At 59.4% G+C, this 24,130-nt stretch overlaps 2 protein-coding genes across 2 annotated transcripts; one reads left to right on the top strand and one right to left on the bottom strand.

The window, feature by feature from the left end:
* The first annotated feature begins 2,139 nt into the window (after positions 1–2,139).
* Positions 2,140–7,044, top strand: BTG2 (BTG anti-proliferation factor 2). Its single transcript, XM_039565382.1, has 2 exons — positions 2,140–2,350; positions 3,986–7,044. The coding sequence occupies exons 1-2, from the start codon at positions 2,191–2,193 to the stop codon at positions 4,324–4,326; spliced, it is 501 nt and encodes a 166-aa protein (XP_039421316.1). The 5' UTR covers positions 2,140–2,190; the 3' UTR covers positions 4,327–7,044.
* A 9,351-nt stretch (positions 7,045–16,395) lies between these two features.
* Positions 16,396–23,920, bottom strand: FMOD (fibromodulin). The gene is made up of 3 exons (XM_010404367.4): positions 23,653–23,920; positions 19,624–20,634; positions 16,396–17,530 (listed from the first exon to the last, which is right to left on the bottom strand). Exons 2-3 carry the CDS (start codon positions 20,618–20,620, stop codon positions 17,379–17,381), a joined length of 1,149 nt encoding a protein of 382 aa, XP_010402669.2. The 5' UTR covers positions 20,621–20,634; positions 23,653–23,920; the 3' UTR covers positions 16,396–17,378.
* Between the last annotated feature and the right edge of the window lie 210 nt (positions 23,921–24,130).

Raw genomic sequence — 24,130 nt, 5'->3', positions numbered from 1 at the left:
AGTGCAGAGCCCTGCTTGGGCAGGAGATGTTGTATCCCGCTCTTCCACGGCTTCCAAAGCCGTTTTCCCTTCCCCTGATTCCCGTCTCATTCCCGATTCCTGTTCCAGTCGCTGCACAGCCCTCGGCTCGTGCTTGGGGTGGGAAACCCCGTGTGCAGAGTGGGAATAAAACCAGCTGCAGACCGGAGGGAAAAGGCCTCAAAAGATCCTATTACACCCCAGAATCCTGGGAAATAATCGGGAATTTGAGAGCTGCAAAAAGGAGGTGCTGGAGAACCTCGATGCCATCCCCACTTTTGGGGTGGGCACGGGTGGGGGGGATGCTCTCAGCGAGTCCATAACAATTTTCCAGTGGGACAGGACCCCGAGGAGCTTGGGAAGAGCCCTGGAGAAGTGGGATGTGCTGGCAAACCCCGTGCCAGCAGCCACAGCTCCTCCTGCTCCGGGAATGCTGCGCCAGCGCCGGGAACGGCACTGTGGGAACAGCCACGGGGCAGCTCCGCGGGCACGGCGAAGCCTCCGGAGCTCCTTCCCTGCCCCAGCTCATTCCAGCTGCTCCCAGCGCTTGTGGAGATGCCAAATGAGGCCCCAGCCGCGGGAGGAGAGGGCGTTTTCCTGGGGATCACAGCAGAGCTGTGGCTTCAGGTCCTCCCCCGGTGCAGGAGGAGGATGCCAGACATCGGCTTGGAACAATCCCGGTTCTCGGGCAGGGAATATTCATCCAGGATCCCGTCCTGCGTTGATAGGAACTCTCTCATGGTTGATCAAAGCAAAGAGCTCGGCCTCCCACTGCTCTTTAGCTCGGGGCCAGTTTCAGCAGGAGCTCTCTGGGCAGCGTGGCTGGGCCAGCTGGGCCAGCTCCCGGGCTTGTGGTGGCTTCCAGGTGCTCCTTCATCTCCCACAGGATCAGAGCTTCTCCTCTCCCTCCTGCTGGGCTGGATGGAAGCACCTGGAGACTCCGTGTCCTGCTCCAGCCGTGCCTGCCTTGGCTTGTCCTCCCTGATTCCCCGGGATGGGACACGTCCTCGGCGCTGCAGCCGCCTCCTCCTGCATCCTGCTCTTCCTCCAGCCTGGATTGGGGCTGGAAGCTCTCAGCCCTCACTTCAGGCGCTCCTCAGGCAGGGAGATGAGGGTGGTTGTGGCAGTGTCACCCCTCATCTCCTCCGTGGGACACTTGGAAAGTTCTCCCTTCTTCAGGCATCTCTGGGAAGGGGTTGGCCTTGTCCAAGGGACACAGATCCATGGACGTGTCTCGAGGAGGGAAATTTGGTGGTGGAAACACAGCTGGGAAGGGACTCCCCGCTGTGCAGGGGGGTTTCAGTGGGGTGGCAAAGGGCAGCTGGGCTGATCGGGCATCTGCAGGAGGTTTCTGGATGGGAGAGCTTGGAGCCTCTTCCAGGGGGCATTGAAGTTTTCCAGCACCTCCTTTTCCCGGTCTCAAACTCCCAATTATTTCCCAGGATTCTGGGGTCTGACAGGAGTTGGAGAGGGACCTGGTACACAGGATGGAGTGACAGGACAAGGGGGAACGGCTTCAAACTGGAAGAGGGAAGGTTTAGGTTGGATATTGGGAGGGAGTTGTTCCCTGTGAGGGTGGGGAGGCCCTGGCACAGGGTGATCCCTAGAAGTGCCCAAGGCCAGCTTGGAGCACCCTGGGACGGTGAAAGATGTCCCTGGCACGGACAGGGGGTGGCACTGGATCAGCTTTAAGGTCCCTTCCCCACCTCCGCCATGACTCGATGGTTCCATGCCCAGCACGGCTCTGCCCCCGCCCGCCCCCGGAGGGGACTTTGAGTACCGGCAGCTGCCCAGGAGCCCCAACCCCTCCGCAGGGGCCTTGCCGAGGGGCCCTGACGGGCTGTGTCCCTGTGTCCCTGTGTCTCTGTGTCCCTGTGTCCCTGTGTCCCTGTCCTGTCCCCGTCCCCGTCCCGGTCACCCCCAACCTCCCCCGGTAACCGCCCCCCCCCCCCGCCGCCGCTGTGACGTCACCGCGCTGAGCTCAGGCGCTATTAGCATACCGCGATTTGCATTCCCTGATTTGCATGCGGCGCGGCGGCCAATGGAACGCCGCGGCCGCGCCGTGACGTCACATAGCCGCCCTATATAAGGCGTGCGCGCAGCCGGCGGCGCAGACCGAGCGCCGTGGAGTCGCCGAGAGGTCGCGGGTGTTTCCCCCCCGTCCCCGCCGGGATGAGCCATCGCCACAGCCACCGCCGCGGCCCTCGGGCCGACATGGTGCCCGAGATCGCCGCCGCCGTGGGCTTCGTGTCCGGCCTGCTGCGGACGCGGGGCTGCGTCAGCGAGCAGCAGCTACAGGTCTTCAGCGGGGCGCTGCGGGAGGCGCTCACAGGTGAGGTTTGGGGAAGGAGAAGCGCGGCGACAGAAGCCCCGCTCGTGGCAGGGCTCTTCCGGGAGCCCTCGGGACCAGGCGCCCACTGGGGTCCCTCTCGAGTGCCCCCCGTGTGGCTTCCAGGACCTGGTGTCCCTTCGAGTGTCCTTTGTGTTCCTTCCAGGACCCTCCCGAGTGCCCCCCATGTTTCTCTCAGGACCTGATATCCCTCCTGAGTGCCCCCCGTGTCCCTTCCAGGACCTGGTGTCCCTCCCGAGTGCCCCCCATGTTTCTCTCAGGACCTGATATCCCTCCTGAGTGCCCCCCGTGTCCCTTCCAGGACCTGGTGTCCCCTCTCGTGTCTCTCCCGGGACCTGGTGTCCCTCCCGAGTGCACACTGTGTTCCTTCCGGGACCTGGTGTCCCCTCCCGGGGTGCTCCTCAGTGTCCCCTCGCCTCGGGCACCCACGGGGCTGGCCGCTGCCACCCGGCTGTGCCACTCCCGGTGCCGGCTCCCTTTCTGTGCCTTTGCTTGCCCGGGTGCCCACCCGAGTGCCCCTGAGGACCCCCCCGGTGTCCCAGTGGGGTCCTGGATGAAGCTGCCTCACTGTGGGACCGCGCAGACCCCACAGATGATCCCAATGATGACACCGATGATCCCAAGTCCCTCCTGTGGGCACCGGAGCCTGGCACTCCCTCCCTACGGGCACGGCAGGATCTGGGTGGTTCAGGGGTTCCTCCCAGCCCGGCACAGCCCGGGGCTGTTATCAGCTCCAGGGAGGGATGGCTGGTTTGTGATAAGGGGTAGCAAAGTGCTCCTGAGCTCGGGGAAGGGCCTGGCTGGCGCTGTGGGATGGGGGTGCTTTGGGGTGGGCGATACCGTATCTGCCCCGGCCACCCCAGTCCGGTCCCCGCAGCCCCTGGCATTGTCCTGCCGGGGAATTTTGGGATTAACGAGCTGCACTTTGGGACAGGCAGCGGCTGAACATGGAGCACTCGGCTTGGGAGCAGGCTGTGGGATGGCAGCGGGCTGTGAGCGCCGCAGCACTTCCCTGCCCCCCTTGGGAAAGGGATTTGGGTCCCACCTCTTTGGTACAAAACTTTTTGCACAATTCAATTCCTGCTCCTGCCCGTTTCCTTGGGCACTCCCAGCATTCAGGGAGGCTCTGCCCAGGCGTTGTTTGGGATTTGCCCTTTAAACCCCAAACTTGGTGGGAGCTGAAACTCCACCTGCCAGCTGGGAAGGAGCCTTTTTCTGGGCTATTCCTGGGATATTCCTGCTCGCCGCTCTTCCCCTTCCCCTCGCAGAGCGCTACAAACACCACTGGTTCCCTAAGAAACCCTTCCAAGGGTGAATCAAGCCCTCCTGAATTCCATAAAAAGGGAGTTTCGACCCTAAAATCATCCCAGGCTGATTGAGCCACGGTCCTTGAAGGAGATCTGGTGGCAAAGGGGGGTGCCCAGCCTGGGGAGGGGTCAGAGCTCCGAGTTCTTCACCCCCACCAACAGGAGCTGCCGTGACTCGGCCCCGGCTGATGATTTACCCTTTAAACCCCGAACTCAGTGAGAGCTGAAGGCCCTAAACTCCACCTGCCAGCTGGGAAGGAGCCTTTCTTTGGGATATTGCTGCTCACCGCTCTTCCCCTTCCCCTCGCAGAGCACTACAAGCACCACTGGTTCCCCGAGAAACCCTTCAAAGGCTCCGGGTACCGCTGCATCCGCATCAACCACAAAATGGACCCCATAATCAGCAAGGCCGCGAGCCAGATCGGACTGAGCCTCCCACAGCTCTACCAGCTCCTGCCCAGCGAGCTCACGCTCTGGGTGGATCCCTACGAGGTCTCCTACCGCATCGGAGAGGACGGATCCATCTGCGTCTTGTACGAGGCGGCGGCCGCCAAACCCCCCAGCTCCTACGGGATGCTCACCTGCAAGAACCAGATGATGCTGGGCCGTACCAGCCCTTCCAAAAACTACATCATGACTGTCTCCAGCTAAAGAAAAAAACCACCAAAAAAAAAAAAAAACCAAACCCAAAACAACAACAAAAAAGCCAACAAAAAAACCAACAAAACAAAAACCCACCAAAAAAAAAAACCAAAACCAACAAAGAAATCTCCTCTTTGTCCTTACACTGCCAAGACACAGGCTACTGTAATACCTCCAGCTGAGGATCTATTTTTAAGATGAAGAGCTATTTATATATTTTTAAAAAAAAGAAACAAAACAAAAAACCTCCAGAAAATCCAAAATTAAAATACCAGGCGCCGCTCTGAGCCGAGGCGGTGCCCCAGGTGCCTTTTCTAAAGCTGTTGCAAGCTTGTGAGTTCGTTTTTATTTTACTTTTTTTGTTGTTGCTTTTCCTTTTTTATCGTGAAGCCGAGATCTACCTAATTTAGTGTCGGATGGCAATTTTGGGGCTGGCTTTGCTCCCCTGAGCGCCTCGGAATGGGGGGTGAGGGGGCAAAGCCAGGCTGGGCAGCGTGGCTGAGGTGTCACCTGGTGCTGCTGTTGCTGCATCTCCAGGTGTTGCAGCAGTGCTGGAGAAAGGAGGGGAGGTGCTGCTTTTCCCCTCCCCAGCTGCTCTGACCTCGCTGGGGCCTGGATTTGGTGCTGCCTCGGGGCTGGGTGATTGTGGGGACGCTGTGATCCCTCTCCTGGAGCCACTCTGGGAGCGCTGCAGCTCTGCCCCGCTCCCAGCCTGTCCCCAACCCCTGGCATTGTCGGGGAAGGGATGTGGAGCACGGCAGGGATGCGCTGGGAATGCCCCCAGGGTGACTCGTGGTGGCACTGGAGGGGTGTTCCTGGTGCTGCCAGTCCCCTGCTGTCACCCACCCGGAGCAGGGTGCTCCAGACCCCGGACCAGCTGTGAATTCCAAAGCTTTTCTGCTCCGTGGGGCTCAGACACCAGCCCAGCCCTGCCCTGGTGGCCTCTCTGTGCCCCAGGGGCTGCTGCCGCCTCCTCTCCATGTCCCTTCTCCCGAAGATCCGAAGCCACTCCTTGTCCTGCCGAGGTTGGTGTGTGACACCCCCTTTTTGCTGCCCTTTCTCCTCAAATTGGGGTTTTTTTTCAGGAGGAGGGGGATTTTCTGTGTGGGATTTTCAGATGTTTTGGTGCCCTGATGTTGCTTTTGAAGCCGCAGCACTTCCCTGTCCCCTTCCCCTGCCCCCCTTGGGAAAGGGATTTGGGTCCCACCTCTTTGGTACAAAACTTTTTGCACAATTCAATTCCTGCTCCTGCCCGTTTCCTTGGGCACTCCCAGCGTTCAGGGAGGCTCTGCCCAGGTGTTGTTTGGGATTTACCCTTTAAACCCCAAACTTGGTGGGAGCTGAAGGCCTTAAACTCTACCTGCCAGCTGGGAAGGAGCCTTTTTCTGGGATATTGCCTTTTTCCCAACCCCCTGGTGCTCCCCCAGGATCCTGGGAGAAGATTGGGGCACGGACGTGCTCGGTTGTAGCAAAACTTCCCGGATTTTTCTCTCAGCGCGCTTTGAACCTTCCCCTTTTCCTGACCTGGCAAAACCGGAGTTGTTCTCACCCAGCCCACGATGATTCAAGTTCTCAGACATTTGTGCAATAGATTTCCAAATCCTGGGTGCTCTGGGAGAGGAAGGAAGCTCCCATTATTTAATAAATTAAAGAATCCAGCCCTGACTTCGAAAATTCAGATTTTTTTTTTTTTTTCCCCTCTGCAAGCTCCAAACCCTCAAGTCCAGAACTGGAAAATCAGCCTCAATCCTCAAATCCTTTTTTTTTTCCCTAAACATCAGCTGTTGTTTGTGCCAGAGGAGATCAGAGCAGAGTCTGGAGTTGCATCACTTCCTCCTTCACTCGAGTTTCTCACGTCAGCAAAGCAGAAACGAAGCACTGGGGGCTTTTCCCGGGGTGAACTTGTGCAATAAAGGTGACCTCACCCACAGGGCAGCACCTGGCAACGGCCAGAAAAGCAAATTCATTCCCTTTTCCAGGAAAAGACACCTCAGTGCTGCTTTTTTTTGCTTTTTTTTTTTTTTTTTTTCTTTTTTTGGTTTGTTTTTGGCTGGGGGGAATCCTCCCTTCACCTGCCTGACGTGGAGAAGCTCGGGACGGAGGAGCTTTGGGCTGGCACTTCCCTGGCTCGGAATTTGGGCAGGATCAAAGCAGCCCTGAAGATTGCCACCCCCCCCCCCCTCCTCTTTATTCCTCCCCTCTTCCCAAACTTTTCCAGGACTTTCCCACCAAAGGAACATCCCAGAACCGAAACAGCCTCATTTCTCCTCAAGGTGTCCTTTTTTTCTTTTTTTTTTTTTTAAGCCTCAAAACCAACCAAATTTGGGTAGAATCCACTTCTCTCTCGTAGCTGGTGACACAAAAAGCTGTGAATTCCTGTGCTCTGTTGCCTTTTGCCTCCAAGCCTGATGCGATGTGGACTTTGAGACAGCGTCTTTTTCAAGGGGGTTTCTGTCATTATTATTATTATTATTATTTTATTTGAATTTTTTTTTCAACCAAGCTGGACTGTTGAACGGGACCTGCTTTTTTTTTTTTTTGGGAGGGGGGGTTTTCCTTTCCTTTTTTTTTTTTTTGTTTTTGTCGTTTAATTTGGTGAAAATGGTCGGAATTCTGCGAGGGATCGCAGCAGGGAGTGGCTGGTTCCTGATGTACAGTAGTGTTTTATACCCACAGTGTACAGATCCGGATGCTTTTTGTTACTTTAATAAAAATGTAGCGTTGGAACCCGGCCTGCCTCGTTCCTGGGAGCTGCTCCGGGCTCACAGAGAAAGTTTGGGATTTGGGATTTCAGCCCAAACACCCCCCCGTGGTGGGGGTGACAGCGAATTTCCGGCTGCGTCAGCGAGGAGGGGCAGCAAAAAGCTGCTGACTCAGCGTGCTGACTCCGAGCCTGGCCTCCTGAACTCCAGGAATTCCAGCTGGGAATGACTCAGGCAAGGCTGTGGGTCTCCTTCCCGGGACTCTGGGTGGTTCCGTGTGGAAATCCTGTGTCCTGCCAGGCTGTGAGGGCGTTAAAAACCTTGCCGGAACTCCCCATCCCAATCCCGGGAATAGCTGAAGGGAATGTTGGAAAGCGGGAATTGAGGACAGGGCCTGGTGAAGCCTCCCTGCCCTCTCTGTCCTTCCAGGGGTGAGGGAGGTGGGGCACGGGGGGGAGGATGCTGGGCTCTGTCACCACCTGAGTCACGGCAGCTCCTGTTGGTGGGGGTGAAGAACTCGGAGCTCTGACCCCTCCCCAGGCTGGGCACCCCCCTTTGCCACCAGATCTCCTTCAAGGACCGTGGCTCAATCAGCCTGGGATGATTTGGGGGCCGAAACTCCCTTTTTATGGAATTCGGGAGGGCTTGATTCACCCTTGGAAGGGTTTCTTAGGGAACCAGTGGTGTTTGTAGCGCTCTGCGAGGGGAAGGGGAAGAGCGGCGAGCAGGAATATCCCAGGAATAGCCCAGGAAAGGCTCCTTCCCAGGTGGCAGGTGGAGTTTAGGGCCTTCAGCTCTCACTGAGTTCGGGGTTTAAAGGGTAAATCATCAGCCGGGGCCGAGTCACGGCAGCTCCTGTTTGGTGGGGGTGAAGAACTCGGAGCTCTGACCCCTCCCCAGGCTGGGCACCCCCCTTTGCCACCAGATCTCCTTCAAGGACCGTGGCTCAATCAGCCTGGGATGATTTGGGGGTCCAAACTCCCTTTTTTATGGAATCCAGGAGGCTTTAATCCCCCTGCCAGGCTCCCTGCGGGGAGCAGCGATGCCCGAGGGGGGCCCAGCCCTGCTCCCCCTTTTTCCCTGGAAGCCACCAAGCAGCTCCGACCCTGACACCACCTCCGAGGCCAGGAAAACAAATCCGTGGGCGGATTCGGGTGCTGGCTCAGAGCCGCTCCTCTTTTTCGAGCTCAGCCCTTCATTAGCTCCCGTAACCACACCCCAATTATCGCTGCTGGGGCCCGACCAGGCGCTTCAGGAGCCCATTACCTGCCGAGTCACCCGGCTTCAAAGGCTCCGCCGCTCAGGTGATGGAGCCTTTTCCTCCTTCTGCCTTCCCAGCTCCAGCCCGGACCTGCATTCCGGGCTCCCAGCCCATTCCCAGGCTGCCGTGGCCAGCCCGGCGTGTCCTGAGCCGTGGCTGGCATTTGGGGCATCTGAATTCCGAAATTTGGGGTTGTTGCCAGCGCAGATAAAAATACGGCTCTGACAGCACGGGCAGGGTGAGGAGTCAGCAGAGCCCGAGCCCTCCCCACCTCTGGAGTGCTGACGGAGCTGCTATTTTTAATTTCTCCGTCATTTTTGTCCTGGTAGGATCGCGATACCTGCGCTGGCAGCTGGGTGAGCTGAGGGCTCCATCTCTTTTAGCCCCCCCCAATCCCTTTCCAGGCTGGCTGAGATCCACAGGATTCCCCCCCTCAGGGAATGTGGGGGACGTGGATACCCCTGGAGCTCTCGGAGCGGCTCTGGAAAGGACCGAAAGCAGCAAAATCCTCATCCCCAGTCGCTCCCGGTGTTCCCATCCCCATCTCAAAACGCTTTCCCTGGAGCTGGGAACAGATCCCAGCCCCTTCCAAGTGGCTCGGAAGGGAGGAAAATGAGTGGGGACGGCGATGCACCTGCTGAAATCTGGGATTGTTCCCCGCTGCTGGGTTCCTGTTGGGATTTTTTTTCCCAATCCAGGCGGGGCAGGGAAGTGTCTGGTTCCAGGAGCTGGGGCAGGGCTGGGATCGGAGATCCGGGAGTTGCATCAAGGAGCCTTTGCCTTTGATGTGTCCTCGCTGAGAGCTCGGCCCTGAGCTGCCTGGGTTTCCAGCTCCTTCCCGGGATCCCTCTGGAGACAGGAACCCAGGGAATCCAGGATTTCTATCCAGAGTTAATCCCTCTCTGTGTGAATCCTGCCTAAAACCGGGATCCCCTGGCTCTGGGAGGGGGTGTTTTCCTCAATTCATGCCTCATTTCTTTGATTTTTGGGGTTTTTTTCCTCGATTCATGCCACATTTCTTTGATTTTGGGGTTTTTTCCTCGATTCATGCCACATTTCTTTGATTTTTTGAGTGTTTTCCTCCATTCATGCCACATTTATTTGATTTTTGGGGAGGTTTTTCCTCGATTCATGCCACATTTCTTTGATTTTTGGGTGTTTTCCTCGATTCTTGCCACATTTCTTTGATTTTTTGGGTGTTTTCCTCGATTCATGCCACATTTCTTTGATTTTGGAGGTTTTTCCTCCATTCATGCCACATTTCTTTGATTTTGGGGTGTTTTCCTCGATTCATGCCACATTTCTTTGATTTTGGAGGTTTTCCTCGATTCATGCCACATTTCTTTGATTTCGGAGGTTTTCCTCGATTCATGCCACATTTCTTTGGTTTTGGGGTGTTTTCCTCGATTCATGCCACATTTCTTTGATTTTTTGGGTGTTTTCCTCCATTCATGCCACATTTCTTTGATTTTTTGGGTGTTTTCCTCCATTCATGCCACATTTCTTTGATTTTTGGGGGTTTGTGCCCCCCTTTTGGGGTCCCCCGCAGAGAAATTGGGCGTTCCTCCCTTCTGAGCTCCCCCAGCAGCAGCAGCAGCAGCGCTCAGGATGTGAAAGCGATTTCGTTTGGGCTGATTCCTGCCCTTCCCACCCCAATCCGTCCCGGTGTCCCCATCCCCGCCTCAAAACGCTTTCCCTGGAGCTGCGAACAGATCCCGGTCCCTTCCAAGCGGCTCAGGAGGGAGGAAAATGAGTGGGGACAGCGATGGCACCGCGCTTTTGGGGCTCCCCTCGCTGCAGCTGGAGAAGCGAAACCGGGCACCCTGGGGCTCCTCCCCGCAGCCCCGGGCTCGGGGCTCCTCCAGGTGCTTCCTGCCCTCTTTTTTGCCCGCGGGGCCGTGGGAAGTGACGGCGTTTTGGGGCCAATCCGGCCGTGCCGGGGGTGCGGCCGCAGCTCCTGTATCTGGGGAGAGCAGCCCAGCCCCATCCCCGGGGTGCTCCAGAGCCGGGAGGAGAATCCCAGGATCTGCCAGAGCTTCGGGAACTCTGTCAACCCTTCGGGAACTCTGTCATCCCTTCAGGAACTCTGCAAAAAAAACCCCCAAACCACGTGGCCCGGCAACGGGGAGGTGGTTTGTGGGTTTTGGACCCTCTTGGGGCCGTGCCGAGCCCGCGGCGCTTGGGGCTGGAGCTCTCCGGCATCGCTGCTGCTGGGCTGCAAAAATTCCAGAGTTCCCAGTTTGCTGCCGGTGTGGCGCCCACAGGGATGAGCCGAGCCCTTCCCGAGCCCCGCCAAGGCTGAGCCGAGCTCTTCCCGAGCTCCCCGGGCACCGGGATGGGCTCTGGGTTGGCACCTGGGCTCCTGTTGGATGTGTCCTGGGATGGCGGAGCGATTCCCGGCTTCCGCTGGACATTCCTCTGCCTCCTCGTTCCCGATCCAGCTCTCTGCCCTCCATCTGCACCTGGACAAAGGGCCTGGCCACACCTTGACCCCTCCCCTCTCCCGCCTCCCAGCGCACCCCAACCTCCTCACACCCCCCCCAGCACCCCCAAAAACCCACACCGAGGGGAAAGCACCGCCGCGCCTTCCCCATCCTCGCTAAAAACCGAGCCACCTGATGGAAAAAAAAAAAACCCTTTTTCCTCCCCAAAAGGTCACGGGCAGAGACAGCCGCAGCCGCCGCTCGCCCACTCGCCTCCCCCGCAGGGACCGGCGCGGCGGCGGCGCTTGGAGAGGCTCCAGCGGCAGATGGGGCAGCGGCTGTGCCCAGCGCCGGCTGGAAAGGGGAAAAATTCCCCCTTCGGATCATCCCAGGAGCCGCCGGCAGCTCCAAATCCAGCCCCGGCTCGGGGCTCGGGCGGGAGCAGCCGCGGGGTGGGCGCTGTGTGGGGTTACGGGTGTTCAAAATGGAATGGAGAGGGGGAAAGGGTCACCAAGGGGTCCCCAGAGGGGGGTGAGGGTCCCCAAAGGACAGTGGAGGTCCCCAAAGGGGAGTGAGGGTCCCCAAAGGGGAGTGAGGGTCCCCAAAGGACACCGGGGGTCCCCAAAGGACACCGGGGGTCGGCTGCTGCTGCCTCCCAGCCCTGGGCGCGGTTGGGATCGGGGTCACCCTGGGAGAGGTCATCCCCCAGCTCGAACGGGACAAATTGGGGTCCGGACAGGGACACCCCACCCTGGCCCTGCGGTGAGCCCCACATCTCCCCACTCCTGCGGTGTCACCTCAGGGGTTGTCCCCATCACCGCCCTGCCACGATGGGCGGGGGGACAGGAGCTGCTTCAGCTGCGGGTTTGTGTCCCACTGAGCGTCCCATGGGAACAGCCGGCCCCATCCCGGCCCCATCCCGGCCCCATCCCGGCCCCATCCCGGCCCCATGCCCACCCCGGCTGCTCCCGGGCTGGGGCCGGCTCCAGCAGCTCCCATTTATGACCCGGAGGGGATAAAAGGGGTTTGTTGGCGACAGCGAGCAACTGGTGTGCGGGGACAACTGTTTGCCATCTGTCTGCTGGGGCGGGGGGAGCGCGGCGGGGCCGGGGCCGCGGTTTTGTTTCTCCTTTCATGCACCACTAAACTTTGCACCTTTTGTTTCCCCGGGGAAGGGCCGGGAGCCGGGGGAAAGAGGCCTCAGCGCCGCACGGGTCAGGGCAGAGCCCGCCCGGCCCCCCGGGGGGGGTTTGGAGGGGTTTTATTCTTTATTAAAATGGGAATTTTGTTGGTGTTTGAAGGGGGCTCTGGATGCTGAGCCCCTCATCCCACCCAGCTCACCCGCAGGGAGGTGCCCGGACGTGTCCCTGTCACAGCTGCCCGTGCTGTGTCCCTTGGAGGGACAGCGGTGCCCTGCCAGCCCTGAGGGTGCTGTGCCCTTGTCCCCAAGGGACACTGGGGCTCTGTCCCCAAGGGATGCTGTGCCCCAGTCTCCAGGAGACATCATGTCCCTTGTCCCCAGGGGATGCTGTTTTTCCATTTCCAAGGACATCGTGTCCCCCGTGTCCCAGGGATGCTGTGCTCTTGTCCCCAAGCGAGACTCTGCCCCCGTCCCCAAGGGACATCCTGTCCCCAAGGGATGCTGTGTCCCCATCCCCAGGGAATTCTCTGCCCCCACCCCCAAGGAACCTCCTGTCGCTGTCCCCAAGGGATTCTCTGCCCCCATTCCCAAGGGACATCCTGTCCCTGTCCCCAAGGGATGCTGTGTCCCCATCCCCAAGGAATTCTCTGCCGCCATCCCCAAGGGATTCTCTGCCTCCATCCCCAAGGAACCTCCTGTCCCCATCCCCAAGGGATTCTCTGCCCCCATTCCCAAGGGACATCCTGTCCCTGTCCCCAAGGAATTCTCTGCCCCCATCCCCAAGGAATTCTCTGCCCCCATCCCCAAGGAACCTCCTGTCCCCGTCCCCAAGGAATTCTCTACCCCCATCCCCAAGGGACCTCCTGTCCCCATCCCCAAGGGATTCCGTGCCTGGAACAGCAGGAATGGGGCAGCTCCCGGTGTCGCTGCTGCGGGGACACAGTGTCACTGCCACACCCGCTCCTGTTGGGGACATCCAGGAAATGTCACCGGGAATGGGCTGAAGGGAACAATATCCCTGAGCCCGCGGCGTTCCCAGCTGCCAGACGGAGGGCGAGGCTCCTTTCCCCTCGGACAATGCCCTTGGAGCGGGGAGTTTGTTCCCATTATGGCACGGGATAAAACAGGGAAGGGCAAGGCCGCGGCTGGAGCGGAGCAGCTGCCCCGCCTGGCTCGGCCGCTGCTTTGTTGGGATTTAAAAAGGCTGGATTGGGATGAGGCGCGCCTGTGGGGCTCCCTCAAAACTCATCCCTCCTTCCCAGAGATTGTCCCTCTGGGTGCCAATCCTGCCTAAAAACCGGGATGCCCTGGCTCTGGGAGGGCGTTTTCCTCGATTTATGGTGCATTTCTTTGATTTTTAGGGGGTTGTACCCCACAAATTCCCCTCTGAGTGCTCAGCACAGATTTTGAGGTGCAACCACGGAGCTCCGCCCCAACGTTCCGGCTAAAAATTCCCATTTCTCCCTTTTTTTTCCCACTTGGTGACGGGGTTCAGCCCCATCCCAAGGCCTTGCTCACGGATCCCATGGATGGTTGTGGTGTCAGAGCAATTCCCCTCTCAGCACCACCCCAAAACCTCCTGGGGCAGCAGGAGAGGGCAGAAGGGCGATGCTGAGCCCGTGTCCCCCAAACCAGAGACCCCTCAGTGCCCCGTGGCCGTGCCAGCCCCCAGCAGCTTTAGGGGGGCCTTTAGGGGCCTTTTGGGGCAGAGACAAAGCCCGGCTTGATATTTATGGCACGCGCAGAGGGAGCGTGGGGCGAGCGGGGCCGCGGGACAGATGGCCGGGGAACAAAAGGGGCGGCAAGAATGGGAGCTGAACGGATCGGGAATTTCCTGCCCAAACCTCCCCCTCCCCGATGCCAAAAACGCTGCTGGCGGGGGGGTTTGGGGAGCAGGATATTCCCCATGGACCCCACAAAGTGTTGGGGATGTCAGAGGGGGCAGCGTCTTCCCAAGGTGGATGGAGACACCCGGAATCCCAGCTCGGTTTTACTCCTGATGTGGAGCTGCACAGATCGGGAATTTCCTGCCTAAATCTCCCCCCTCCCAAACCCAAAACGCTGCTGGAAGGGGTTGTGGGGAGCACGACCCTCCCAATGGTCCCGACAAAGCGTTCGGGATCTCAGAGGGGGGAACTACGCATCTTCCTAGACTGGAGACCCCCCCAAATCCCCCAAATCCCAAAATCCCGCCCCAATTTTGGAGCTGTGGGAGCAGGACCCACCCCCCCCATCCCTTCAATCCTCAGCCTCTTCCAGGAGTGGTGTCCCCCCTCCCGGGATCCTTATCACCTCCCAGCTGCCGCGGCCGGATCCCGGCAGTTGCTAATTAATTATCAACTTTAATTATCGTCCCCACCCACCCCCGGCCCAGAGGCGGCGGCGGCGGGACCTGCCCCACCCCGTGTCCCTTTGTCCCCGGCCAGGAGAGGTTTTGGGTTCAATCCGGGAAGAATCGAGCAAAGGGAGCAACAGAGGATGCGACAGCGGTGACATTTCCCTGCCTGCCAGCACCGCTTTGGGGCACGTCCTGAGCTCCTGTCCCCATTCCTGGGAGGGTTTTCCATCCTGGATCCCCCTGGAAGCGCTGAGATGATCCCATATCCCGCTGCCTCGCTGCCTGGGTTTTTTTGGGTTTTTTTTTGGTTTTGTTTTTTTTGTGCTTCTCCAAAAAGGAAATATTTGGAGGGGTTGTTTTCCAACAGAAATTGGCGCTTCCTGAGGAAACATCCTCCAGGGAATGTTTACAAACAGTCTGGGAAGTGTCGGAGCTGAGGGAGGGAGGCTGCAAAGGGGAGGGGGAAAAAAAGCGAGGGGAGGAGGAGAATTGGGGGGGGGGGGGGAGGTGGAAAGGAGTAGAGGTGGAATTTGTGGGTTTTAGGGAAAAATCTGGGGGGTTTTAGGGGAAAAATCGGGGGGGTTCTGGAGAAATCCTGCTGGTCCCCATGGGTTGCTGGGTTTTGACATCCCCCACCCCAGGAGGGTCCTTGGCAGAACCCCACAGCCCAGATGGGATTTCGGGGGGGCTGCAGCTGCCGGTCCCCGCAGCAGCGCCCCAAAACCCCCTCCAGGGGGGTTGTTTGGGTTGGTTTGGGGATTTTTTTCCTGCTCTGTGGGTCTGGACAAAGCCCTGAACTCCCCCCTCCTCCTCCTCCTTCCCGGTGGGATCCAGGGGCCCCCCGGACCCCGCAGCTCCTCCCGGCAACAGGAGGAGGAGGAAGGGGATGAGGAGGGGGATCCAAGCCCCGTTCCCTGCTGTTCCCACCACAACAAGGCACAGATTGGGCGCCCGTGGGACCAATGGGGGCTGTCCCTGGATTTTGGGGCGGGGGTGGGGGGGGAAGCAGGGCAGGGGGGGGTCCTGATCCTCTGCCCCCTCCCCTTCCCCCCAGCTGGTGGGAATCAGGAATTCCCAGCCCTGCCTGGATCCAGCGGCTGCTGGAGGAGCTTTGGAGCTCCTGGGTTTTGTTCGTTCCCTTCCCAGATCCCCCTGAAATGATCGGGGCTCCCTAAAATTTCCCCAACCCCTTTGGGTCCTGCAGGCCGGGATTTGGGAAGGAGTTGCTGGATTTCTGGGGCACAAACCTGAGTCGGGAATGAGGGGAGATGGGATCCCCAGATGTTCCCCCGAAAACCCCAAATTTCACCTCTACTTCTTTCCACGTTTTTCCACCCCATAATTCTCCTGACTGTACTGGGCACCCCTGGGAGCAGATCCCAAACCTTGGCGCTGCTCCCTTGGGGCAGGGACACCCAGGGCCACCCTTCCAGCCGGGAGAGGAGCCTCTGTGACATTCCCGGGGTCCTGGGGTGTGGCGGGATCCCAAATGAGGGCTCCTGGTGCCTCCAGGAGGGTTTGGATCTCTCTTTGGGACGGGGTTTGGGAGGTTGGGATGAGGATGCGAATGTCCTTGTGGCACCCTGGGATGGGGAAGGGGTGTCCCAAAGGATTTGGAGCAGGATCTTCCTGCCTCTCCTGCCTGGCCTCCCAAGGAGTCTTGGGGGGAGTTTTGGGGCTGCTCCCAGCCAGGAATTGGGGTTTTTGGAACCCCAACTCCTGCATCCCACAGAATCCTGTGGGCTCTGCCTCCCTGGCTGCTCCCATCCAGGGATTTGGGGTTTTTGGAAGTCCAGCTCCTGCATCCCACAGAGTCCTGCGGGTTCTGCCTCCCTGGCTGCTCCCAGCCTGGGCAATGGCACTTTTTGCTCCCGTCCATGTGAAATTCCTAATTTTTCCCCCCTATTTTTAAACATCCCCCAGCTCAGCTGTTAAAAATCCTCAGGCACGAATCCTGAGGGACCAGGAAAACACCTGGAAAAAACCCCGTCGGTGGTGCCTCCCTCCCTCCCTCCCTCCCTCCCTGCCTCCCTGTCCCCGCTGACCCTTTCCCGGGGTATTTTCCCCGGAATTTCACCGGGATGCGGGTGCTCCTCGGGAATGCTCCTTGCCATGCCCGGGACAGCCGCTAGACGGCAATTCCAGCCTGGATTTATGTCTGGAAAACCCTCTGGAGCAGAGGAGAGGCTGCAGAGCTCCCGGGACGCGCTGGGTGCAGGTGCGGGAAGGGTTTTATTGATGGGTTTGGGGTTTACAGTTCATGCTGGTGAAATTATAGGATTTTGGGGGGTTTTTTATTTTTAATGCTCTTTGCATGCAGGAACAACGCGGAGGGGCCACCTGGGCAGGTCACCCCCAAAGCTCAGCTGCCCCTTCGGTCCTCAAACTCAGCCGGCCGAGGGTCCGAGTTGGGGAATTCGGGGTTTTTAGGGAATTCCAACGTGGATCTGTGATTATTTGGGGGGTTTTAATTGGGATATCCCGGGGGCCTGGGCAGGGAGGGAGCTCAGGGAGGGGTGCCCAGGCAGCCGGGGGTGACAGCACCAGGAATTTCCCCATCCTGCCCTGATCCAGGGGTTTGGGAGGAAGATTTGGGACCCCTTCCATGGCCAGGCTGTTCCTCAGGGGGTTTCCCTCTGACCCCAGGGAAGGTTTCTCTCTTTTAGGGTTTCTCTCCATTAATTCCGGAGCAGGAGGCTGATGGAAAAGGGGGAAAAAGGAAGAGAAGGGGTGGATTTGCCCCTCCTCGTCCCACTCTGAGGGATCCTCCAGCCTGGAGATCTTTAACCCTTCACTCCTGCAGCTCCCAACCCCTTGGATGCTCCTTCCAGGGATTGCTGGCCCAGGGGGTTCAGATCCGGTTTTGGGGTCGGGATTGGGATCAGATGCTCAGGGCTGGATTCCCAAGGTGGGACGAGCCCCATCCCTGCTGTGCCCCACCCCGATCTGGGGGAGGAGGTGACAGTGGGCACGGGGCTTTGTGGGGTGGCTGTGGCGGGGCCAGAGAGGGCTCAGAGCCGGGATCTGCCCCACCCTGCATGGGAAGAGGGAGAATTTAGGGCAAATTGGGCGCAGATCGGAGCACCCTGTGATTGCACTGCTGCGAAGCCGAGTCGGATGGGAAATGAGGGATTCCCTGGGAATGAGGGATTCCCTGGGAACGAGGGACACAAGTCCTGAGGGCGGCGGGGCCGGCTCAGATCTCGATGACGGTGGCCCGGCGCAGGCACAGCGGCGCGTCCGGGGGCACCGCGTTGCGCTTGATCTCGTTCCCGTCGAGCCGCAGCACCTGGAGCCGGGAGTAGTTCATGACATCCACCACGGAGCAGAAGCTGCTGATGGAGAACTCTGGGAAGGAGAGGAGATGGAGCTGAACTCCCTACAACCTTCCCCACAGGGCTGATTTTAGGGGATCAGCGTGGGAAATGCTCTGTCTGCGGGATCGACCTCCGAGAGCTGCTTTGGGTGGAGGCAGGCAGGGAAAAAAAAAAATGGGAGCAGCCCAAATTCACTGATTTTTCCCATGGATTTGGACTCAGCGCCTCAAACTCCAAGGGCTCCTGGTGCTCCTGGCCGCAGCCAGAAGGAGCAGGAGGGTTTGTGCCTATCCAAGGCTTTGGAAGCAGCGCCCTTGGCTCCCCTGGATGGAGCGCTCGGAGGGTGGAGTCGGATGGAAAACGTCGCTTTCCATCAGGATTTGCCTTCCCAGCCTCTTTTGGAGGCTCCCTGTGCTGCAGCCTCCATCCCCTGACCCCCCTGGCCACCGTGGGACCCCCGGGCAGCGTGTCCGGGAGCAGGGATGTCCCTGTCCCCATCCCAGCCGTCCCCTCTCTGCCCCTCTGCTGCCGGCGCCAGGCAGGGAAATTCCAGCGCAGCCCAGGCCGGCTTTGGAAGCGAGAGATGGAACAAACTCCAAAATATATTTAATTTGTTTTTTTTCTCGCAGGATCTGGGCCTAGAGGGCAGCAGAGCTCCAGGCCGGGATGCTGCTGGAAAAGGCAGCGGGATGCTGGGGGAGCCACGCTGGGATTTGGGAGGGGGCTGCACCCCCAGAGGGGACCCTCGGTGGGGCGGAAGGGCACGACCGCGGTCTGGATGCTCCGGAGGGGTTGGAATCGCGCTCCTGGAGCCGCATCCCTGATCTGGGGGTGCTGTGGGGGTCAGCGGGACCCGCAGCGGGAGGAGGAGGAGCCGGCGTTTGTGGGCAGACGGCGGCAGCTCCGGCTTCGGAAAGCAAACATTTGGGAATCTGTTCCCGTGTCTGTGCTGCTGGCAGCTCCGCGCTGCGGGGTTCTGTGTTTTCCCTGCAACAGCTGATGGCTGCACTGACATCTCCCCATCCCCATCCCCATCCCCATCCCCAACCTCCCGATTCCAACTCCTGCCCTCAGGGCCTGGCAGGTGAAAGGAGCAAGGCCGGGTTTTTCCGGGAGGTTTTGCTCGGGGGTTTATTTTTCCAGCCCGTTTTTATAAATAGCAGCCCCAGAACAATCTGTTCCCTTTATTTATTTGTGTATCGAGGGGAGGGAGCGGCAGGCCTGGCAGGAGATCGGGATCGCAGCGCTGAGAGCTCCTGCGGGAAGGACGGACCCCTCAGCTGCAGGGGGACGCTTGGGGGGGTTTTGGGGACGTGGATGGGGCTGGGGAGAGGACAGAGGAGCTGTGCTGGCCCCGAGCACTGGGGAATGTCCTTGTGCCCTGTGCTGGCCCCTGGGCACTGGGGAATGTCCCTGTGCTGGCACTGCCCAGGGTGTTCTGTGTCCCCAGAGTGGCTCTGCCCACCGCTGTGACCCCTGGAGCCACAGACTGGGGTCGTGGGAGGGACTGAGGGGGCTGTGCTGGCATTGGGCACTGGGGAATGTCCCTGAGCCCTGTGCTGGCACTGGGGAATGTCCTTGTGCCCTGTGCTGGCCCTTGGGCACTGGAGAATGTCCCTGTGCCCTGTGCTGGCACTGGGGAATATCTGTGTGCCCTGTGCTGGCCCTTGGGCGCTGGGGAATGTCCCTGAGCCCTGTGCTGGCACTGGGGAATGTCCCTGAGCCCTGTGCTGGCACTGGAGAATGTCCCTGTGCCCTGTGCTGGCACTGAGGAATGTCCCTGAGCCCTGTTCTGGTGCTGCCCAGGCCGTTCTGTATCCCCAGCGTGACTGTGGGGACCCCCCAGCTCTGCCCAGTGCCGTGACCCCTCCTGACCCCACAGACCCCTCCCCAGCTGGTTCATCTCCCACTTTCTGCCATCTCCAACCCCAGGAGATGCTCAGGCTCCTGAGAAACACCCCAAAAACCAGTGCAGCGATCCCACAGGACTGGGACGCAACATCTCCCACCTGTGCCTTGCCCAGGACCGCTTGGAATCCTCACAAATCCCAAATTCCTGCTCAAACCACCACCCCAGGCAGCTTCCTGGGGGTTTTTCACCCCCATTCTCCCGGCCCTGCTCACCATTGATCTGGTTGCCCTGCAGGTAGAGGTTCTCCAGGTTGGTGTTGACCCGCGGGATCTTCTGGAGCCGGTTGTAGGACAGGTCCAGCTCCAGGATGCTGCTGCTGTTGAAGGTGTTGCTGGAGAGCCCTTGGTTGGTCAGGCTGTTGTGGGACATCCTCACGTAGAGCAGCCGGGGGGACACCTGGAAATAATCGTCGGGGATGGCGTTGATGTAGTTGTACTCCAGGTACAGCTGCTCCAGGGACACCGGGAGCCCATCCGGGACCTTCCTGAGGTTGTTGTAGCTCAGGTCAGCGAGGATCAACGACTTGAGCCCTTTGAGGGACGCGCCCATCTCGAAGATGAAGTTGTGGCTGAGGTACAGCGCCGTGAGGTTCTCCAGCCCCTCCAGAGCGTTGGAAGGCACCTTGGAGATGTGGTTGTAGGAGAGGTGGAGCTCGCGCAGCGAGCGCGGCAGCGGGCTGGGCAGCCGCGTCAGGTTGTTGTTGTTCATGTAGAGCCTCTCCAGGCGCTGCAGCTTCCCAAAAACCCTTTTCCCCATCTTTTCACTGCTGATCTGGTTGTTGTGCAGCGCCAGCCACTCCAGCTCCGTGGCGTTGTCGAAGGCTCCCTCCTGGATGGAGGTGATGAGGTTGTTCTGGAAGTAGACGTATTTCATGCGCGACGGCACGAACGGCAGGTACCGCAGGTTGCGGGTGTCACAATACATGGCCGACGAGAAGTTGGGGGGACAGTCACACTCTTGGGGACACCGCCAGGGCGTGGCTTGCTGCGGCTCCGGCTCCGGCTCGGGCTCCGTGTCGGTGGCAGAGGGGTAGGAGTAAGCGTACGCGGGGCTCTCCTCCTCGTAGTAGGGCACGTAGTTGTAGGAGGAGACGCGGGACTGCCGCAGGTAGTACTGGAGCCACGCCAGGTCCTCCTCCTCATTGTACTGGCCCAGGGAGGACCCGCAGAGCCCGGCCAGGATGAGGATGAGGGTGGTGGCCCGAGGCATGGTGCTGGAGGGACCTGCGAGGGGACAAAGCCGTGGGAGGATGAGCTGGGGAGCGGCAGAGCTGGAGGATTGGGAGATGAGGGAATCCGACCCAAAAATCCCCGGTTGTGGACACTTCCCCTGTGAGCAGTTACCTGATCTTCCCCCTTTTCACCTCGGGGAAACCTCCAGCCTGTTGGAGATTTGGGAGAGGACTCCCTGACAGTGGAATTTTGGGAGAAACCAGTGGAGATTTGGGAAAAACCTCCATCCCCAGTGGAGATTTGGGAAAAACCTCCATCCCCAGTGGAGATTTGGGAAAAACCTCCATCCCCAGTGGAGATTTGGGAAAAACCAGCAGAGATTTGAGAGAAATCTTCATCCCCGCTGGAGATTTTGGAGGAAATTCCACTCCTGGTGGAGATTTGGGAGAAACCGCTGGAGATCTGGGAGGAACCTCTGTCCCCAGTGGAAATTTGGGAGAAACCTCCACCTGGGTGGAGATTTGCTTGTGAAATCCTGATTTTTGGGGTATTCCTGGTGCGATTTCTGGGTGGAGGATGGGGATTTGGGAGCCACGGGTTTGTGCGAAGTCACACGAGCCCTGATCCGAGGGGTTGGCTCTGCATGGGAAGGAGGAGAAGGAACTTGGATTCCCTTGGAGAAGGGATTTCAGTCCTGTGGCGGAGAGGGGAAGCTGCCAGCTCAGGGTGATTCTGGGAGCTCGAGGCATCGTTTGAAAGAGCTCGCGGCGTCTTTTGAAGGAGCTATTTATGCTCCGCTGGCTGGTGACAGGAATCGCTGTGGGTTTCATCCAGCTCTCCCTTCCCCCACGGAAAAGCAGGATGCAGATCCCGGTAAACAAATCCTGCCTCATTTTGGAGCTGAAACCCCTTCCTACCCTCGATTTCCCCAGACACGAGAAGGGGCAGCACCCTCCGGCCCCTCGGTGCGGCCGGGGAGAGGGGACATCTCCTGGTGACGGATCCAGAGGAGAGCAGGGAATGAGGCAAACCCTGACCCCCGCGGCCGCCTCCTGCCGTGCCCAGGTGGGGCCGCAGCGGGAGGATTCCAGCTCTGGAGTCATCCCGACTCCTCATCCCGGGATAAATGAGCGCACGGGGTGTTCCTGCAGCCAGGCAGCTTGAAATCCCTCCAGGAATTCCGCTGCTGGGAGCGGGAGAGGATCCTACGTGGCTGGGAGGGTGTCACTGCCAGCTCTGCTCTGGCAGGGACAGCAGAGACCAGTAAGGACCAGTGAGGACCAGTGTCCCCCTTTTGCTGCACCAGGGGTGGCCCTGAGGTCACCTGCTGACCGCTGGCCGTGTCCCCAGCCCGCAGCAGGGAGGGGACACCCGGCCTGGCACGCACAGAAGGCACAGAGCACCCTGCCCTGCCACCGGGACAGCCTGGCACAGGGAAAAAGAGGGATAGGGGTGGCGGCAGCCAGGCCTGGCTGCCTGGATTTCTCCCTTTTTTCCCTGCTTTTCCTGCTCTGTGTGCTCGGGATGGGGTTCTGCGGGATGCTGAGTGCCACGGGGAGCTTGGCAGGGGCAGAGGAGTTTCTCCTCCTCCTCCTGCTGCTGCTCCAGGGCTCTGTGCCTGCTCTCATACCAGAGCCGCCGGCTTCTCCACCCTCTTGGCAGCCTTTGCCCGGGGGCCCCTCTGGGGCAAAACCCCATCCCTGGGGGCAAAACCCCATCCCTGGGGGGAAAAAGTCCATCCTTAGGGGGGAAAAAGTCCATCCCTGGGGGAAAATCCCCATCCTTAAGGGGGAAAAAGCTCCATCCCTGGGGGAAAAAGCTCCATCCCTGGGGGAAAAAACTCCATCCCTGGGGGAAAATGTCCATCCTTGGGGAAAAAAGTCCATCCCGGGGTGGAAAACTCCATCCTTGGGGGAAAATAACCCATCCCTGGGGGGAAAAGCTCCATCCCTGGGGGGAAAAGCTCCATCCCTGGGGGGAATGTCCATTCCTAGAGGGGAAAACTCCATCCTTAGGGGGGAAAAACTCCATCCCTGGGGGAAAACGTCCATCCCTGGGGAAAAAAAACTCCATCCCTGGGGGGGAAACTCCATCCCTGGGGGGAAAACTCCATCCTTGGGGGAAAAAACCCCATCCCTGGAGGGAACAACTCCATCCCTGGAGGGAACAACTCCATCCCTGGGGGAAAAAGTCCATTCTTGGAGGGGAAAACTCCATCCCTGGGGGGAAAATCTCCATCCCTGGGGTCCCCCCACCTTTCCCAGTGCCCCCCTTCAACCTGCTGGTGACCCCAAAACCTGTTCCCAGCAGACCCTACTGTCCCCTCGTTGTTTGTGGGGTTCACCCCCGGCTTTGGGGTGGGACTGAGGTCCCTGGACCCCTCCTGGTGTCCCTGCGCTGTGCCAGGAGCTGCTGGGACAATGGGGGCAGCTCCTCATTCCAAGGATTTGGGGCGAGGGACTTCCCGGACTGTGGCCATCCATGGGGTCATCCTGGTGCTGCTGTTCCCATTTCCCAGGGGATGGGATGGGATGGGATGGGATGGGATGGGATGGGATGGGATGGGATGGGATGGGGGGCACTGCCCAGCCTGGATGGACATCGGGGAAGGTGTCCAGATCCCAGATAAGTGGGCATGGAGATGGCAGAGGGGCGGGAGGGGAGATGGGCATGAGGAGAAGTGGGGACGAGGGGAGGTGGGATGGGGAGATGGGTGGGAAAGGAGATGGGCATCAGGATAAGTGGATGGGAAAAGAGAGGGGCATCAGGAGAAGTGGATGGGAAGGGAGATGGGCAGCAGGAGAAGCAGGTGGGAAGGGAGGTGGGCATCGGGAGAAGTGGGCAGGAGAGATGAGCAGCAGCAGAACTGGGCATCAGGAGAAGTGGGCAGGAGGGAAGTGCTTCCCTGGCAGCGCGGCAGCTCCATCTCTCCAAGCTGTGCCACCCCTGGCGCTGCCAGGCGCTTCCCGGGGCGCGGGAATGGAAATCAGCTTTTTAAAAAAAAAAAAACACCAACCAAATAAGAATAAAAACTCCCAAAAAAACCCAACCCCGCCGAGCTGGACTTACCGAGGTGAGCTCCTCCTGTGCAAAGGCTGCTCGGGGCTGTGCCGCGGCACCGGCAGCATGGGAGGGGGGCTCCCGAGCCGCAGCGCCGGGTGCCCGCCCCAGATCCCAGATCCCGGATCCCAGAGCAAATATTGAGCTGGCAGAGCACGGGCTCGGCCGGGATTTTCGGGAGTGACCTCCCAGCTGCTGCAGCTTTGCAGGAGAGACTGGAGAGCCCCTGGTGCTGCCTGTTATAAATAACCTGCGATTTCTTTCCTCCCTCTCTCTCTCTCTCTCTCTCTCTCTCCGTCTTTTCTCTCAGGAGTGTTGGCACTTTCCAGGCTCCCTCTGTTTAACGACTTAGCGGGATCGGGATGTTGTTTTCCAGGGCTCTCCTGCGTTTCTCATCAGGGAGCCGTGAGGAGGCCGCTGGCCAGATTAGGGAATATCGGATTTTGGAGGTGTTGAGGATGAGATTTTGCGGAAAAATGGGGAATTA

Source organism: Corvus cornix, chromosome 26, assembly GCF_000738735.6.
Source record: "Corvus cornix cornix isolate S_Up_H32 chromosome 26, ASM73873v5, whole genome shotgun sequence".
Classification (NCBI taxonomy): Eukaryota; Metazoa; Chordata; class Aves; order Passeriformes; family Corvidae; genus Corvus; species Corvus cornix.
The sequence above is the reverse complement of the archived record's forward strand: the minus strand, read 5'-3'. Positions and strand labels throughout refer to the sequence as shown.